Below are 19570 nucleotides of genomic sequence, written 5' to 3'. Positions count from 1 at the left end.
GCCCTGTGGCCAACAGCCTGTGGCAAACAGAGTCCTGCCAATAACCACGTTAGTGATCTTGGGAAGAGATCCTTCAGATTTTGAGCCGGGAGATTTCTGTAGCTTGGGCCAACACCTTGGTTGCAGACTTGTGAGAGACCCAAACCAGAGGACCCGGCCAAGCCAGGCCCAGAGTCGTGGCTTATGGAAACTATAAGCTGATGCATGCTATTGATTTATGGCTCTCATTTGCTGGGTAGTTATACAACAATAGATAAATAATATACTTTCTTCCTTGCTAATTGGAAAATGGATGTGATGGTCAGAACTGACGTCTGAGACCATAGAACAGACTTGGGAATTGAGACCCTACGTGGCGTGACAGTGAGATAGAAGGAGCCTGGGACCCTGTGACACTGCGATGGTTTTGAGTTGTCGTTCGTTCTCAGCTGACTTCAGCCCTTCCTCTTTTTGTGTTACCCTTTTATGTAAACAAGGCTATGTCCGGGCAAAATGGTGAATTAGGTCAGATTTGCCTTTGATGCCCTTGTTGTTTCTGTAGCTTCTTTACTCTTTCCTTGATCTTTTCCTTGTCTACCGCTCAGTCCTCTTCAGTCCCGGTCTAATGCCCAGGATCCCCTTTAAAGCCCAGATCCCAGCCCTGGACATTTCTCTCTACCCTCTTCTTGCAGAATGCCCAGTTCTAAGGTCCAAAGGCTGGTAAGAGATGCGATGATTTGCTTGCAGGATATAGGGGCAGTGGCAGGGGTGGGGCTGGAAGACCAAATACTCTAAGCAGATTACAAACGATAACATTTCTGGAATTGTGAAAGAGAATTTTTTTTTCTAAGGCTGAAGGAAAGAGGGATGAGGGAAGGCGCTGGAATGCATGGGTGAATGAAAAGTGAAAGCCAGCCTGCAGTTGAGAATACAAAATGGTGGAGAATACAGATACTATTCCTTTTGTGACTTTGGGAAGCGATTTGTGATTCGTGAGTCCCCTCTCTTTTGTTGCTAATCTAGTAAAGTTTGGATATAAAACATGATTCTTGCTAAAGGTCAGGAGAATTTGGCCTGTTGAGCTTCCGTGATTTATTTCTATTATGGATCTTGTAAATGTTGTGTTTTTCAGTGTTGTCTTCCTCACTAGGGACCAGGCACTGGCTTTCATTCAAATCTGTGTTCCTGGCAACAAGCATTGTGCCTGGCACATAGTAGGTACTCAGTCAGTGCTGGTGGATGCTGTAAGGGAGAGCTTTATTCCTCAATCCCAACTCTGGAAGCATTCTCAGGTTCATGCATGTGACACCTCCTTCACACGCAAATATAGGCCATCATTGAAGAATTTGTTCATTTCTTTAATACAAATTTGTGGAACTCCTGCTCTGTGCCAGGTACTATTCTAGATGAGGGGACTCGACCATAAATGAACTCAACCGCGGTCTCAGCTCACAGTGCTCATGTACTGGTGGGGAAGACAGAAACGTAAGAGGTAAATAAGTACATATATGGTACGTTAGGTGATTGCAAGTACGAGAGAGAAAAATAAAGCAGAGGAGGGTGACAGAGTGCGGGGAGGATGCGAGCAGCCAGTGAAGAGCCCCCGGAGGTGGCCGTGGCAGAAGCTGCCTACACTCGCTGGAATTCTGTGCTCCTCTCTGCTTCCTGGCCTCTGTCACAGTAAAGCAGACTGGGTGGCTGGTGCTGGCCAATGATTGTGAGCAGAAGGGGTGCATGGCACGCTCAGGCCAAGGCAATTCAGAGCCACTGAGCTTTCTCCATCCCTGTATTCTGCCTCGGAGCATTCAGAGGCCATGTGTTCAGAAAACAGTATCCTCAGATAGGAAGAACTGGGTTCCTGAGAACTGGATGGAGGAGAGAACTCGCCTTCTTCCTTGAATTTATTGCCCTGACTAATGCAGTGACATTTGAGCAAAGCCCCGAAGAAGGTGAGGGAGTGACCCAAGTAGTTATCTTGGGGGAGGAACACTCCAGGCAGAAGGAACATGAGTGACACCTGGACAGGTTGAGTAACCTACAGAGAACCAATTTTACTTCTCTCAGCCTGCTTGGATGTTTTGACTCAATTAAAAACCCTTACACCAGGTTTTGGTTTTGGCTTTTTAAGTTATTATTATTTATTATTATTTTTGAGGTAGAATCTCACTCTGTCGCCCAGGCTGGAGTGCAATGACGCAATCTTGGCTCACTTCAACCTCCACACCTTAGGTTCAAGGGATTCTCCTGCCTCTGCCTCCCAAGTAGTGGGGATTACAGGTGTCCGCCACCATGTCTGGCTTATTTTTAGTATTTTTAGTAGACAGGGTTTCGCCATGTTGGCCAGGATGACCTTGAACTCCTGACCTCAGGTGATCTGCCCGCCTCGGCCTCAAAGTGCTGGGATTACAGGTGTGAGCTACCTCACCTGGCCAAATTATTTTAATAAGCTTGATTCTTTAATTTTAGGTTCACAGCAAAATTGAGAGGAAGGTACAGAGACTTCTATGCACTGCCTGCCCCAGGTGCACATGGCCTCCCTCACCAGAGTGCCACATTTGTTACATCTGAGGGCCCTGCATGACACATCATTATAGCATTATCACCCACATCTACAGTTTACCTTTGGGTTCATTCTCCGTGTTGTACATTTTGTGGCTTTGGACAAATGTATGACATTTCTACCACTAAAGCATCATACAGAGTTGATTCACTGCGCTAAAAATTCTCTGTGCTCCAACAAAGTCCCTTTTTAAAAAAGGAAAAAAAGCCAGTTTATTTTGCAATTGTGAGGGGGAAAAAAGACAAAGGGTCCAATCTCCTATTCTCTGCCTTAGTTTGTTTGTTTTGTTTTTTTCAGTTTTTCAGTTGGAGTCCCGCTCTGTCACCCAGGCTGGAGTGCGATGGCATGATCTCGGCTCACTGCAACCTCCACCTCCCAGGTTCAAGCGATTCTCCTGCCTCGGTCTCCTGAGTAGCTGGGCCTACAGGTGCCCGCCACCATGCCCGGCTAATTTTTTTGTATTTCTAGTAGAGATGGGGTTTCATCATGTTAGCCAGGATGGTCTCAATCTCCTGACCTTGTGATCCGCCCACCTCGGCCTCACAAAGTGCTGGGATTACAGGTGTGAGCCACCGCGCCTGGCCTGTTCTCTGGCTTTTGCTCTCTGGTACAGACATTTGTTTTTTCCCTCCGGAGAGATGGGGCTTATTCTACATGCGGGGTAACAGTGATGTCTGGGTTGGGGTCTGCATCCTTCTGTCTTGGTGACAGCTGGGGGGATAGAGCCGGGTGTAAGGACACCATCCAACTGCAGCAGTCCTCAGTGGCGCCCCCTTCTGGCTCCCGTGCCCCTCACAGGCCAGCCCGCACCGCTTCCCAAGGCTCACAGGCAACTTTTTCTCGCTGGCTTCGTTTCTCTAAGACAACTTCACAAAAGCTCCATTGTAATCATTATATGCTCAACTGCCTCGTCTTACTTACAAGTTTAGTAAATGCAAACATTCTTCCGTCTAGGTCTTACAGACCTGTAGGAAGTTCACTTTGATGAATGGTGCATTTGAAGTCAAAACATACTCTCTGAACCCCAAACATGGTATAGCTTTTGGTACTCTTTCCAAAAAGAAGAAAATCATAATACTATTCTCTATGGAAAAGTTCCAATATATAAGCTGACACAAATTTTACCTTTAAAAAAAAATCCCAGTACCCGTGTTTAGATAAAGTACAAATGAAACTTTAAGAAATTCCAGTATCAATGTTTTTCAAACTCAGATCTTGTTCAGATCCTTTGTAAGGGGAAAAGATTCTCACAGATATCTAGAGTTATATGTTTATATAACTCTCACAGATATCTCACAGATATCTAGCTTACATGTTTTTAAAAATAACGTTGCATACATATGTCTGTGTATGTATGTATATAAGCAAATACAAAACTAAGGACTCCTGAGTTTTATAGATTTTATCCATCTATAAAACTAAAAACATAATTAAATACAAACAAAACTACCAAATGAGGAAATTAAAATCTAACATTTTGACTTAACATAAGGAATGATATTTTGCTGAAGCCAATATTCACAACATGAATATTGTAATACTACGTGATGTCAACTCTCCCACTAACCTCGTTAGGACAGCACATCACAATATAATTTGCCTGTAAATTGGTGTGACCACATAATTCATTTAAAAAATCCTCTGCTTTTTTCCTTCACAAGTATGTAACAATTCACTCAGCACTATTTGCCAGTCACAAATCTAGCAGTGAAACTGCATTCCCAGAATAACTCTAAAGAGTTGATACATTTATATAGATATTCCACTCCACTAGTCATCCCATACAAATTAAAATGAGAGACCACTTCATCTATCACATTGGTAAATCTTCTTTTTAAAGATAAAATGAATGCCAGTGTGGGCACGTGCCATGGGCCCCCTTGAGCGCTTCTGGTGAGAATGCAAACTGGCCTGACATTTCTGGAAGGCAATTTGAACATGGCTATTCACAGACTAAAGAGCTTTCAAAGCCTTTGAATCAATAATTTCACGTGTAGGTTTCTAGCCTAAGGAAGGAAATAATTTTAAAATGTGGGCAAAAATTTATATAGAAGGATATTCATGGCAATGTTCTCATTAGCACTAAAAAATAGGAACTCACCTAAATGTCCAAATGGAGTAGAATAATAAAATAGATTAAACTATATGATTAATAGTTATGTACCCATTACAAATAATATTTGTGAACAATTTTAATGATGATGGATAGTGCTCAAGATGTAACAGTGAAAAAACAGAATGGACTATTAACTATATATCCTGTAAATATATAGAATACATAACTAAACATTCTATGTAGTTCTATTATGTCAAAAATGTAAATATGCAAAAAAAAAAAGATCCAATAGAAATAAGCCAAAATAATGAGTGCCTTTTTCTGAATGTGGGTAATTTCTGCTTTATTTTTAAATATTTCCTGAATTTTCCACATTTTCTAGAATAAGCACACATTTTTTTTTTTGTTGTTATAGCAAGTCGGCCTGGAAAGGATGGCATTTGACATTATTTCCCGGTGTGAACAGAGGTACATAAAAGGGCTGTTACTTTGGAGAGGTCTCAGAGGCAGTCTGGACCAACCTAAAATATTCTTTATTATGAGTTGAAATCTGCTTCTCTGCAATGTCCATACACAGGTCCTAGGCTTTCTTTCTTTCTACAGCTATCTAGAATAAGCGTATGAGTATTGTAGAGATATTTCAAAAGGGTCAGTTTTTAAAAGTAATGGCAAAAACCGCAATTACTTTTGTACCAACCTGATAGCTACCTTTCCGCTGCTTGCCCCATGACCCTGCTCTCCCCTACTTCTGCCAATTTCTTTTTTCCTGGATACTTTCAACAGTTCTGTATCACAGGCTTTCCGCTCTCACCAGCTTGCGTACCCTTCTTTAGACAGTCTCCAGTTTGATAGTTTTTCTAGAAAAATGTGATATTCAGAACCAAAGGCCAGTTTCCAGCCTTCTGACGCATAGCTATCATGTTGCCACGCCTCTGCTCAGGTTCCTCCGGAGGCTCTTACAGAAGAGCGGAATGCCCCAGCTTAGCATGCAGCGTCCTCCTGGATCTGCTCCCAGCCTTTCCAGCCTCAGAGCCCACCATAGCTCTAATACACACGACGGCAGTGTCTTCGAACTACGGGCTGCTCTGTCACTGAGTACTGATAGGAATTCAGGAAGCAGCAGCTAAAAAAAGAGAGTTGGATAGGATGGAAAATACCAAGTTGCATTGTACACGATAAAGGCAATTACTGTCTCGGTAGCTATCTCTATTTACCTACCTATCTAAAATGCACACTCATACATATATATAATACTGTGTATATATTTATATTAGGCCATGGCTGAAATGTGTTTCTTTTTGAGACAGTCTCGCTCTTTTGCCCAGGCTGGAGTGCAATGGCACTATCTTGGTTCACTACAACCTCCTCCTCCAGGGTTCAAGTGATCCTCCTGCCTCAGCCCCTCGAGTAGCTGGGACTACAGGCGCATGCCACTATGCTAAGTTTTGTGTTTTTAATAGAGATGGGGTTTTGCCATGTTGGCCAGGCTGGCCTCAAACTCCTGACCTCAGGTGATCCACCTGCTTCGGCCTCCCAAAGTGTTGGGATTACAGGCGTGCTCCACTGTGCCCGGTGGGTGACTGGAAGGCTGGAGGCCCCCGCCCTCACCACGGCTACATCAGGTCAGGAACTAGCTTCCAAACTTGCCTTGTGCTTACTTTGATGCCACTGCTCCCTCAGCTGGGCTTTCTCACTGCTCTCTGCCACTGAAATCCTCCAAGGCCCTGACAAGGTACCACATCCCTTCCGGAGTGTTTCAAACTTTCACCTTGTCTGTGATCCAAAAATGGTGGTTTGATGTCTTTATATTACTTAAAACAGGCTGCCTTGTATTTTGTTATGTCTGTACACTGAATTCTTAGACAATGAATACCTGAAGGGCAGGGTGGTATCTTACCCATCTTTGGATCCTCCGAAGTCCCAGAGGTCTAGTGAACCTGGTTGATGCTAAATAAATGTCTGCCCAACTGAACATTTTCTGTGTCTCCTTCCAAGAGTATCTTCTCGTGTTCCTCCTCCTATTTTCTTGACCATAGCCCCCAGCAAGCATAAGATCTGTGTCCCAGGGTAATGTTACCTACAGTGATGACTCTAGAAACCTGTCTGTTCTGCAAGCTTTCACCTTTCTTCAGGAGCAACAAGAGAAATAAGCATACGTTTTTATTCATTTTTAAGATGTCTTCTTTATTTGAGACGATGTTTCTCCTGTATTTTTGGTGTTAAGATGTATTTTGGGGAGCAATACTGACGATATATAATAGTTGGTTTTTTAGTATGTGTGCCTATTGTCCTTATCTGACAAAATAAATTGGCAATTCCGTGTTCATCTTTTTTTTTTAAAGTTAAAAAAATTACTGGTTGCAAACTCCAAAAGGCAGAGAATCAACTCCCTTTCTGGGCTGGCTGCAAGTAAGTTCACTTTCTTAAAGAAGGAGCTTTCTTCTCTCACCTCAAGGGCTGCTGTTTATTCGTCTGCGCTGCTCTTTGGGCGTTTCCATTCTCTTGGTCCTCAAGATGTGAATCATCCTTTTTTTCCGTGGGGGGAAGACAGTGTATCTCTGGCCCTTTAAATGGGGGCGTGGTGAAGAGGCGCGGACCGCCCCAGAGGAGGAGCGGTGCGAGGAGGAAAGCGGAAGCGCGGCGGGCAGTGGTAGTTAGTGCGCGTGCGTGAGGCGAGAGCGGGGCGGGGGTGGGCGGTCACGTGGGCCGGCGGTCCCGGGCCGGAATGGCTGCAAGCTCAGGTAACGAATTTCCAGAGAGCGGGCCCGTGGGGAGGAGACAGGATTCAGGGGCCGTATTCAGGATGGGAGGAGAGCGCGCCAGAGGTCTCCGAGCGTCGGTGTCTTCCCCTGCGCGACAGCGGCGCGACCTCGGGGAGCGGACGGAGCAGCGTCTGCCGGCCCACGGGCCGGGCGGGGTTGATTCTCGAGTGGAGGGGCGTGTCCTGCGTTGGGCCGGAGCTGGGTCGGGCAATTTCCACTTATTGGTTCCAAATGAATGTGAAAATTCAAATGGGCTTCAGTAGAAAGGGGTTTATTGGCTCCAAAGCTGGAAGGGGCTGAGGCCTCACTAAATCCAGTGACTGCAGTGATGTGCTTGTTATCTCTCCCTTTCTGCAGAGGACCCGTAACCCCCCAGTTCCCTAGCCCCTTCGCGGCTGTAATTGCAAGCCCCATTCTGTCCCGTTACAGTCATGCGACGATTAGGCTGAGGGAGTGGCGCGCCGCGCCCCCGACTGTGAGCCTAGGCCGCGGGTGTCATGCCCCTCCCCACTCCCTGGCGGGAGAGGTGTAGCCCGCCTGTCGGGCCTGGGGAAGGGGTGTGGACCCCTTCATCCTCCAGGGACCGATATCAGGGTGCCTGAGTCTGAGGCTGAGATGGGACGTCTGCCTCTTGGAATTGTTGCGCACCCTGTGAGGCTGGTTCCAGTTTGTCTCCACGTGCAAGGTGTGCCCCAGAGTGAGGGCAGCAGGGTGAAAGGTGGGCCTCCAAAGTTCGAGGCTACTCCTGTGCCTTGGCTAGTTGTCCGTGTGTGGCCCCTGAGGAAAGAGGGCAACAGCTGCTCAGAGTGTTCCGGTGTACAAAATGGGTATGCTTCATAGGATAGGGTAGGGGGGAGGTGGGATCCGTGAGAGGTTCCATGGCCGTGGGTTATCAGGAATAGCTAGCTGGGGAGACTTCTTTAAATAAGCAGGCCCCCTCCACTTCTTAGATTATTGTTAGAATGAATAGGAAGGCCTCTGTCGGCTGCACCATCCACCCTCTACTTTCCCCTACTAAAAAACCTGAAAACCTGGCCCTGAACGGTGGCTCATGCCTGTAATCCCAGCACTTTAGGAGGTCGAGGCGGGTGGATCATGAGGTCAGGAAATCGAGACCACCCTGGCTAACACGGTGAAACCCCGTCTCTGTTAAAAATACAAAAAATTAGCCGAGTGTGGTGGCACGCAACTGTAGTCCCAGCTATGCAGGAGGCTGAGGCAGGAGAATAGCTTGAACCTGGGAGGCGGAGGTTGCAGTGAGCCGAGATTGTGCCACTGCACTCCAGCCTGGGCAACGGAGCAAGACTCCGTCTCAAAAAAACAAAAAAATAAAAAAAAAAAACCCAGACCCAAGCAAAACAAGCTGGATGTTAGCTTCTGGCGCTAAACCTTGTTCCAGATGTCCGTGTTTGGGAGATAATTACATGTTAATTGTCTGTGTATATCTATGTCTGCCTGTGTGTGTTTGAGGTATAGCTAATGTAAATGTGGTTGGATAATCTGCATATGTTTGTATAAGGCATGGCTTTTGTTCATGGTTAAATTTAAGCACAGAGTAGATATTGAATTCTCTGGCTATAGCTGGCCTGTTCCATAGAATATGCAATAAAGGTAAATGGAAAAAAAAAATCATTGCACTCTTGGGCTTTATATGGTCAAAAAGGCATATGTGAGAAAATTCTTTACAGAGCTCTAACAGTAATATGCTGATTTTTCTTTATATTTGATATATTTCCTTTGTATCTGGACCGTTGGCATATGGATGTTTTCTGTCTTCCAGAATATCGGGACATGTTGGTGATTCTTAGCTGTATCTCACTATTCCATTGACATTTCAACCAGTGTGACACAAGATGTTAGTTATGTATGTGAATGAGAAGTAAGATCTTTTGAACTCAATAAAGTATGTTTAACTTTGGATCTGTTGATGGCTTTCATAGAGTTTAGATTATACGTTCTCTTGATCCACAGCTTTAGGTGTCATCTGTACAATTGGTACATGTTATATTCTTAACTGTATCTTGAATGAAGGCATTAGCCTAGGCCTACACAGAGCCAGGAAGATCCCAGTGGAACGTCCTCAGAGGCAGTAACAGACATGGAACTGTCATCTCTTATGGTAACAGTGCCTTCTGGAATACCTCCTGAAGGACCCGCCTGAAGCTGTTTTATAGCTTTTTAATTTTTTAATAAGTAGATGAGTAGACTCTAATGATAAAAAGTATAGGACAGTAAATACATAAACCAGTACTCAGTTTCCTGTCACGTGCCACGTAGCGCGCGTAATTGCGTGTGCGCAGCTTTATCCTGCCGGCAGTACGGGAGGTTTGCTTACTCCGGCACCACCGCAGACGCAGGACTGATGCGTTGCGTTACAACAGTTCTGACGTCACTGGGCTCTAGGAATTTTTCAGCTTTATTATGTGTAATTTTACCGGACCGTGGTTGTATATGTGGTCTGTCGTTGATCCAAAACGTCTTTTCGGAGCATGTGACTGTATATAAATGCGTAGAAGATGTGACTGCAGATGACTCCTGTGTTATGTCATCCAAGATTAAGCACCCCAGACTAAAGAGCAAACTCCTACCTCTAGTATTTACAGTTCCAGAAGGACCTTGATTGGCCAGTTGGACATAAGAACGTGATGTGCCTACTCTTCCGCTCCCCTGGCTAGACAGATTCTGGTGGTTCTTGATTGGCAGCACCACCAGAATCACGTGGTTGGAATGGAGGAGAAGCGGCAGAGGTGCTGGAGTATTTTAGCCTTTGTTTTTTCTGTTGCAGTTCAGCAAGATGCTTCAGGTTACTTCTTGCTCTTAAAAAAACAAAGGATGTGACTCTGTATCCTTCTTGACACCTAACCAAGAGAAACTGAGATGATAGTTAATTGCAGTTTTATAAAGAAGGCCACCAACTGCTCAGCCTATACCGAAGTGGAATCCTTTCTTTTGCGCATTTAACTTACAAGAATTTACCTGCATCAGTTATGTGAAGAAGAAAAGGGAATATATTTCATTCTACACTAGGCCTGGTGCTTTTTAGGAGGAGTTCTTTGGGGTTGAAGTGGATCTGGGAAGAGAGATTCTCGTAATAGTGGAGACAATATTATAGAATCCGGAAGTGATCATTTTTCTCTGTTATTCATTTCACTTATTACCTCATATACGTATTGATATAAAACTGATCAACAGGCGGGGCACGGTGGCTCACACCTGTAATCCCAGCACTTTGGGAGGCTGAGGTGGGCAGATCACGAGGTCAAGAGATTGAGACCATCCTGGCCAACATGGCGAAACCCCGTCTCTACTAAAAATACAAAAAAATTAGCTGGGCCTGGTGGTGTGTGCCTGTAGTCCCTACTCAGAAGGCTGAGGCAGGAGAGTCACTTGAAATCAGGCGACGGAGGTTGCAGTGAACGGAATTGTGCCGTTGCACTCCAGCCTGGTGACAGAGACTCCAACTAAAAAATGAAAAAAAAAAAACCTGATCAATAAAGTTAGAATTTCTACATTATCTAGATATTTGTAGACTTAGTTCATGTTATTGTTTTGTATATTGTGATAGGGGATTAGATTTTTCTTTTCTAGACTGGGAGCTCCTTGGGGATTGTGACTGACAATTCATGGTGGTAACTTAGCACTGTATACAGGAAGGTCTTAGGCACTGTTCCTTCCCCCACTCTTCTTTTTAACATTTTTTATTCTGTATGTGCTTATGGTCACTCTTCTCATTTATGTGTTCACCAAAAGGACAGAAAGAGAAACAGAGGTTTGGGCTTTTTCGCTGTGGCAGTTCCGGTACTGTGAGCTGCAGTTACCTAAATGTGCCTTCTTGGAAAGAAGCTCCAGGGTCAAGTAAAACAGCGCATCCCAGCAGATAGTAGCATTGCTCTAAGTCGGGTCTGTATCTAAAGGCTGTGAGTAAGGTGAAAATTGAGTACCCTCAAACCACCCCGAGAGGGAGTCATATCTGAGCTGGACAAGCGGACTCTCAGGAGGTCCAGTACAGCCAGGTATTGTTTTTCCATGTTGGAGCTGCATGGTGTGTGTGATGTTGAATGCAGATGAAGTGAATTGCTCGTGTGTGAGGTAGGTGAGAACCGAGACAGCACAGCCGCTGACCATCTCCTGTGTTCACGGTGAAGCAAGTAGTTACCAAGTGGAGGTATGCAGTCTCTTGCCCTATGTGAATCGTTTCTTTTTCTCTCTGTCCCGTTGCTGAAGATAATAGAGGAATTCCAGTAAATTGAATGGAAGTATGGTACATTTCCACTGTATTCATCTTGGCCTCTAGGCTGAATTAATGAGAAAGAACATAAAACATCTGACATTGTGGGGTTTGCATCATGTTATAAATGAGCTAAATGATGTAAAAATATCTCTCCTAGATGCAAAGAATGGAACTTGCAGAGATGGAGGTGTCTTGGAGTAGCGTAACTAACCATACTTTATAGTAAATGACCGGAACTGCTATTTGAGGTTCTGGAAGCAAGTGATGCAGCCTTGCCTGGCTGTTTACCTAGGGAGGGAGGAACAGGTGGATGGGTAGACAGGTGGATTGATGGATTGATTAGCTACTGTGTAACATTGGCACTGGGAATAGAATGGTGAACAAGGCAGATCTGGTCTTTGCTCTCTCATGGAACCTGCATTCCAATTTGGGGCAAGGAATGGTGGTTTAGACGATGAGGAAATGATGACAGTGTGGTAAGTGTCGTAAAGAGGAGAACAGTGCTGTGAGTGCATGTTAACTGGGAACACAGCCTGGTTGAGCAGGGCAAAAACAAAGGCCTTTTTAAGGAAGCAGTGTTTTAGCTGATAGTTGATAAATGGGACCTGCAGTGGTTGACAAGCCTGATTATATATAAGTAGAATTCAGTTATAACTTGGCTTACTTATTATGGCATAGATTCCTGTATGTGTGAGTCAAGTGTTTTCCTCTGGAGCTTAACAATTACAAGTAATAACACTGATATATTTAATTTGCAGCACAAGATGTTATTCCTATCTCCTAGTTCCTGTGTTAATCAGACATTTTTAACTGTCTATCTAGCTGTGCAAGCCGGTGAGCCCAGTGATGTGGATTATTCAAAGAAGCATGGCCCCATTTTTATTGTATAGCTGGGGAGAAAAGACAGTCACGTTGTAAGTTAGCTAATGAATCAGTATGAAGAAAGAGCCAAGTCACTGTTTTAAAAGAAGACATGTTTTCTGAATTCAGAGGGTGGCTAGGGAAGGAAGAGGTCATAGGTAGATCCAGTTTGAACAGTGCCCAGAAGGAAGGAAGTTAGATAAATAAAGAGAAAAAGGAAAGGAAAGGGAAGGTAAATCAGCTTGAGTAGACACAGAAGGAAAGTGGAAGCTATTCTTGAAGGACTCTTAGTGCAAATAATAATTTCAGTTGTAAGGGAAGGAGGCCGAAGGATCAGCTCATGTCACATCTGGAGTCACAGGCTTAGAATTTGGGATTTCATCCTGGAGGCATTGGGGAGCTGTTAAAAATAAGAACTATAAAAACGCTAGCTCACATGATGGTTGGGTGAAGAACTAGTTGTAGAATTGCATCTCAGTAGGAATTTATGAGTGGTTCATTATCAGCCTTTTACTGGGATAACATTTATGTGATATCTGAAGCAGGATCTGTATCTCAAGTGTGAAATATTAAGCATCATATAAGAACCATTTCATCATTCGTGCATATATGGAAATGAAGGGCTTGCTTAGTAAACACATGGGCAACACCAACCCACAAGGGCAGGGTTAATATTTCAGAATGTTGGATATGGGACCAGAAACATTAATTTATATTTATTAGTACAATTGACCCTTGAACAATGCAGGGGTTAAGGGCAGCGCCCCCTCAACCAGTGGAAAATCCATGTACAACTTTTGACTCCCCAAAGACTTCGCTACTACTACCTACTGTTGACCAGAAGGCTTCCTGATAACATTAACAGTCGTTTAACACTTATTTTGTGTGTTCCTTTTATCGTATACTGTATAGTTACAATCAAGAAAGCTAGAGAAAAGGAGATACTAATATTCTAAACAAGAGGAAATATACTTGCTTTTCATTAAGTGGAAGTGGGCCATCATAAAGGCCTTCATCCTTGTCTAAATGTTGAGCAGGCTGAGGAGGGAAAGGAGGGGTTGAACTCAATGTCTTGGGTGGAAGAGGCAGAAGAAAATCCACCTGTAAGTGGACTCTTGAAGTTCAAACCTGTGTTGTTCAAGGGTCAACTGTCCATTTCCTACTGTTGCCATAAATCACCATAAAGTTAGTGGTATAAAACAACGCAGATTTATTTTACAGTTGCATACTTCACAAGTCTGACCCCAGTCTCACTAAAATTAAGATGTCAAGACAGAACTTGAGTCCTTCTGGAGGCTCTAGGAGACAGTCTGTTTCCTTGTCTCTCGCAGCTCCAGAGGCTGCCTGCATCCTTAGCTCCTGAGCGCCGTTCTCCACCTTCAATGCCTGTGACATGGCGTCTCTCTGATGCTGCATCCTTGGCTCCTGAGCGCCCTTCATCTTCAGTGCCTGCGACATGGCGTCTCTCTGATGCTGCATCCTTAGCTCCTGAGCGCTGTTCTCCATCTTTGATGCCTGCGACATGGCGTCTCTCTGATGCTGCATCCTTAGCTCCTGAGCGCTGTTCTCCATCTTCGATGCCTGCGACATGGCGTCTCTCTGATGCTGCGTCCTTAGCTCCTGAGTGCTGTTCTCCATCTTCGATGCCTGCGACATGGTGTCTCTCTGATGCTGCGTCCTTGGCTCCTGAGCGCCGTTCTCCACCTTCAATGCCTGTGACATGGCGTCTCTCTGATGCTGCTTCTTGTGTCACATCTCTTTCTCTGGCGTTCTCTTCTGCCTCTCTCCCGCTTTTAAGGACCTTTGTGATTATAGACTCACCCGAATCATCCAGAATAATCTTCCTGTCGAGTCTTAATTTAACCTGCAAAATCACTTTTGCCATGTAAAAAAGCATGTCCATAGTTTCTGGGAATTAGGATGGGCATTGTTGGGTACCTTTATATTGCCTACCACAGGTAGATTCCCAGCTCAGGTACTTTCTGAAAAATTCACAGAAGGTGCTCAAGTTGAACTCTCCTTTTAAAAAAATTTGATTGGCAACTGATGCAAATTCTTAAAATAAAAAAAAAAATTTGAGCATGATGACCTTTTGATTCATCAGGTCTATTTGGGTTGGAAAAGCTTACTGACTAAAATGGAGAAAGGAGTAACTGCTGGTAAGGGACAAGAGAGAACTTGGGAAGGGGACATAGTTGGCTTCACTAGTAAAGTGTAGACTGATGTTGATGTTAAAAAAATCCATGATTAGTTAGTCACATGAGACACTTCTGTTGTAATTCAAGTTTTTATGAATTGTCTCTGATGCTTTGGTGGTGGCTGTACTAAGACAAAACCCCGACCATTCAGCTCATGAAGAACTGCTGTGATATCAAGGACATTGTTCTGATATGCTTAGCACTGGCTAGACCTTTACAGAAATAGTAGATTTTGTCTTAGAATCTTGAGAAAAATTTGAAAATCTTGAGGTTTTAAATATAATAGCTAGTATCTTTTGAAAATTATGTCCTGAGATCCTTCTAAATGCTTATATCATTTGTTCCTCACAGTAGCCCTGCAGGATAGGTAGTTGCATTCCTGAGAGTCAGGACTGTCCATTTTAAGTGCTAAAAGAAAGGAGGACATTGGGAGAGCGTATGTTGGCTTACATAGCCAAGCTGCGAGAGGCTATGGGCAGAGCTCACTTGATAGAAGACTACAGTCTGAAGGTTGAATGATGTCAGGACTCTCTTCTCTACTTAGTGTTTTCTATAGGTTTCATTCTTTCCAGAGAATCTGTACCTAGAACCTAAGTTCTGTCAATAAAGGTAGGTCTCCAGTGACAGATGCATAGTAGGTGTTTAGTGGATGTGTGTTAAATGAATGGTTTCCTTTCTGCAGAAGAGAGTGGGTGGGGAGTGTGGGATCTAATGGAATTTTGACCATCAGCCTCTACAAGAAGCACATGGTTTGAAGGAGCCCTTCCCAGAAGGAGGCGCTATTCTGAGCAAACAACACAGATGTCCACAATATTCCATTTACCAATGGAGAAATAGAAGGGGTTCAGAAAAAGTAAACAAATTGGCCAAGGTCACAGATAGGAACTCATAAACTCCAGATTCAGACTTGATTTGTGTATTTTATTTTTGGGGGTGTTGGGAGGGCAGGGAAAGGTGTTTCTTTCCTGGTCATTTCTAAGAAAAGTGGCCACAACAGTAGACCTGAGTTTAATAGACTCTGGCTTATTTATGTTCTTTCCGCTTTGCCACCACATCTCATCGGCAAAAGGAGCTCAGTGAAATGAAGGTCAGAAATGGGGCAGGGTAGCTTGGCAGGTTGATGTCTTCAGGGAGCGCTTGATACTTGTTCAGTGTCATGTTGGTGTTCAGAGATGCTAGATTGTTATATGGTCTTGGAACCTCTAAATAACTCCAGATATGGGATAAAAAGCTGGAAAAAATTGTTTTCCCTCTGAGTTATTTTGGAAAGTCAAATATAAAATATGAAACATTTTAGATTATTAAATCATTTAAATAAATATTATTTTGCTGTATGGTCTTTCCCACTATTTTTGAAAAATGCATAAGAATAAAAGTTAATAACTGTCTTTAGGAACCATTGAATGTGAATTAGATTGTGCATGTTTGTAAATAGTTCTTAAATAATTGTAACCATTTTTGCTTAGTGATACAGATAGGAATTGAAAGACTTTATTAAAAAGTAATTTGTCATGAGCCAAGGTCTTTGAAGAAATGCATATAAATGTTAGTATTGCTACTGCATTTGGATTATTACAAAAGGAGCCCTATATTTAGTACCTGATGTTGGAAAGATATTTTAAAATGTTGCCAGGCAAAGAGTCTCCTCAGTTATGTGTTCTAGGAATGTGTTTGATAGCGTGTGTTTTATAGGGCACAATCTTAGAGTCTATTTTCTGTCGCATGTGTAAGAAATTAGTCTGTATTTGGTAATATACCAAATAGTGTAATAGCTAGAAAAGTTGGCTTCGGCTCTTGAAAAGTCAGTTTCATGAGCCCATGATTTATACAAAGTAACATTTCTTTTAATATGATAAAAATGAAACATCAAAGGAAGTGAAATTAACTATAGGTACTAAAATAATGAGCCTCATTAGATAAAATTGTCAGTGAATTTTTCCCATGTTGTTTAAAAACAACTAATCACAGTTCATTTAAAAAAATTAGTTATTTCAAGCTGAGCACAGTTGGTACATGCCTGTATTCCCAGCTACTCAGGGGGCTGAGGCTGGAGGATGGCTTGAGCCCAAGCATTGGAGGCCATCTTGGCAATATAGTGAGGCTCCATCTCTTAAAAGAAATTAAGTGGCTCAGTAATTGTAAGCCTTTTTTTCTGCCTTCACTAACATGCACAATCTGTCATTACTAACATGCACAATCTAATTTACTAAGTAAGAGCAGCTCACTCCAGGGGAAAGGTGGTTGGTGGTAGTGGTGTTTATACCCACGAAGGGCAATATGTAGTTTGAAAGAGCTTTGCCCTGAGAGTTTTGCCAGTTATTTGGTACTGTGAAAAATGTCTAGTTTAGAAAACAAAGCGACCTTCATTATTATTATTGTTAGGGCTTTGTTTCTGTCTTCATATTTTTGCTTTATTCTAAACAGTTAAAGCTAAATGGACTTTTTAAAGTTGGGTCACTTGTAGCCTAATTGAAACACAACATAAAATCATTTAAAAGCAAACTTAATTATTAAACTTAGGTTGTAAGTATATTTTTAGCTTTCTAGAACTGACAGTTTTGCAAGTAAACCAAATTATCTGTCATTTTTGAAATAAGAGTGATCTATTATTTAGAGCTGGGAAATATGAAATAAAAAGCTGTATGCATTTCTAGTTTTCTTTAGTATTTTGTTTTTCCATGAAAGTGTCCATGATTCTCTATGACTAGCTCCCTTTTTAGAAATCTCTGGTAGGCTATGGAATTGTTTCATCTTGGGGGTCATTGTTGTTTCCTTTAGTAGATCTGAACTCTTAGGTTTGCTAGTGTTGTGTTAAATAACTAGTTGTTCATCCCCAGTGTCTGTGCTAAGCTCCCAGAGATGTCTCTGGCCCAGTGCAGCGGCAAAAACCAAAACTGCCTTATATGCTTATTTCCAGGAGAACCAGAGCACTACCCTGGGGTTTGGAGCGTAAGAAAGGCGTTACTTGCAGCCTTTGGCACCGGTTTACCCTTACGCTGTTAGGTAAATAAATCTAGGTACCAGGTCTGGTGGCCGAGCCTCTTAAGTCATCTCTATCACCAGTTTCATGGCTTTGGGTGGGGGGGCCCCTTCCCAGACTCCTCGAGCCCAAGTTAGGTGTTCCTCCTTTGTTCTCTCGTTGAAACCCTCTCCCAGTAATGTGCCCTGTAGCCACTGTTGATTTCACTTTGCCTGCAATTAGATGATTAAGTAAAGTCTGACCAAGTAAATCTTTGGAATGTCCAATTGAAAAGGAGGAAATCTAAATGATACTGATTTTTTTTTTTTTTTTCCTTTTTTTGAAAAGAGATCGTCATTCAGGTCTTTCTGAGCTAAGGCCAAACAAAGAAACAAAACGCTTGCTTTGATGAACTGAATACTGTTACTAAAAGTAAATATGGAAAGTGAACCAGGCCATGAAAATGTGGAACAGAGCCTCTGCGCCAAGACTGCCGAAGAAGAGCTGAATAAGTCTTTCAATCTAGAAGCTTCGCTTTCAAAATTCTCTTACATAGATCTGGACAAGGAACTGGAGTTCAAAAATGATCTGGTAAAAATTTCCACTTTTGTCAAGTGATGATGTTTAACCAGAGTTGGTTAGAGTATGCTTTATGACCCAGAGACTCTAAGCCTGTCATTTTTGCATGGGTTAATAGGAGTCTCTGTATAGTTTTTTTTTTTTTTTTTTTTTTTTGATACAAGGTCTCACTCTGTTGTCCAGGCTGGAGTACAATGGTGCAAACATGGCTCACTGAAGCTTCAAACTCCTGGGCTCAAGTGATCCTCCCGCCTCAGCCTCCCAAGCAGCTGGAACCATAGATGTATGCCACCACGCCCGGCTTATTTTTAATTTTTTGTAGAGAGGGTATCGCAGTGTCACCCAGGCTGTTCCCAAACTCCTGGACCCAAGCAATCCTCCCTTCCTGGCCTCCCATGTGTATGGTTTTATGAGATAACATCGCCCTTCATTTGGATAGTCCATTACAGTTTATGAAATGATTTGATTCATGTTGTCATTTGAGCTTCACAACTCTCACAACACTCTGATAATCCGTTGTATAGGTGAAGACACTGGCATGCGGCTATGTTAAATGACCTCTCAAAGTCGCAGAGCCGGTGGTAGGTTTCTTATCTTGCACAGCAGTTTTTTTCTCCCTTTGATTTAATATTATGTTAATGGATTTCTGCAAGTATGAGAATATTTAATGACAAGTTGCTTGACCTGATTATCTCTCCCCATACTTTATGAAATAACTAAGAAATGTGATGTCAGACTTTTGCTTATTGTTTATGACTTATGTCTAAACTTAGAAAATTAGGGGTTGTCTTAGATGTTGTTTTGTCATGTTTAAGAAAGCAGATGCAAAACTCTTTCAACAGAAGTTTTCTGGAAAGTAGGCTAGGCGCAGTGGCTCATGCCTGTAATTCCAGCACTTTGGGAGGCCAAGGCAGGCGGATCACTTGCGGTCAGGAGTTCAAGACTAGCTTGGCTAATATGGTGAAACCCGGTCTCTACTAAAAATACAAAAAAATTTAGCCGGGCATGGTGGCACGTGCCTGTAATCCCAGCTACTCGGGAGGCTGAGGCAGGAGAATCGCTTGAACCCAGGAGGTGGAGGTTGCAGTGAGCTGAGATTGCACCATTGTACTCCAGCCTGGGCGTTACAGCGAGACTCAAAAAAATAATAATAATAAAGCTTTCTGGAAAGGGCTGTCAGGCTAATGTAGTTAGCGCATATTTGTCCTTCATAGTAACTGTGTAGAGAGGAAATGAAACCACTCTGTAGTCTTCACTTGATTATTTCTACGGATTTTTGAGTTGATTTTGTGATCATTTTGATGGTAAGTTTGTCTTTTAATTGATGATGGTTTGAATCAATGAAAACTCCTTGCAATTATAAGGGGAAAGGCATCATTTTGTGA

The 19570-nt window shown here is 43.0% G+C and overlaps 1 protein-coding gene across 6 annotated transcripts in view; it reads left to right on the top strand.

Annotated features, from left to right (window-relative positions):
* The first annotated feature begins 303 nt into the window (after positions 1-303).
* The window catches only part of VPS8 (VPS8 subunit of CORVET complex), a 244417-nt gene continuing 225150 nt past the window's right edge, over positions 304-19570 (top strand). The window contains exons 1-3 of one of the 6 annotated variants that reach the window (XM_032298380.1): positions 7248-7336; positions 17565-17650; positions 17955-18197. In XM_032298380.1, coding sequence (XP_032154271.1) covers positions 18045-18197 — 153 coding nt within the window. In that variant the 5' untranslated portion in view covers positions 7248-7336; positions 17565-17650; positions 17955-18044. Of the gene's footprint in view, positions 700-7238; positions 7337-17564; positions 17651-17954; positions 18198-19570 lie in introns of those variants that run through there. The other 5 variants (XM_032298383.1, XM_032298381.1, XM_032298379.1 and 2 more) reach the window with 5 other exon arrangements.

This window comes from Sapajus apella, unplaced genomic scaffold, assembly GCF_009761245.1.
Source record: "Sapajus apella isolate SASKATOON/1434 unplaced genomic scaffold, GSC_monkey_1.0 scaffold38, whole genome shotgun sequence".
Lineage (NCBI taxonomy): Eukaryota > Metazoa > Chordata > Mammalia > Primates > Cebidae > Sapajus > Sapajus apella.
The sequence above is the reverse complement of the archived record's forward strand: the minus strand, read 5'-3'. Positions and strand labels throughout refer to the sequence as shown.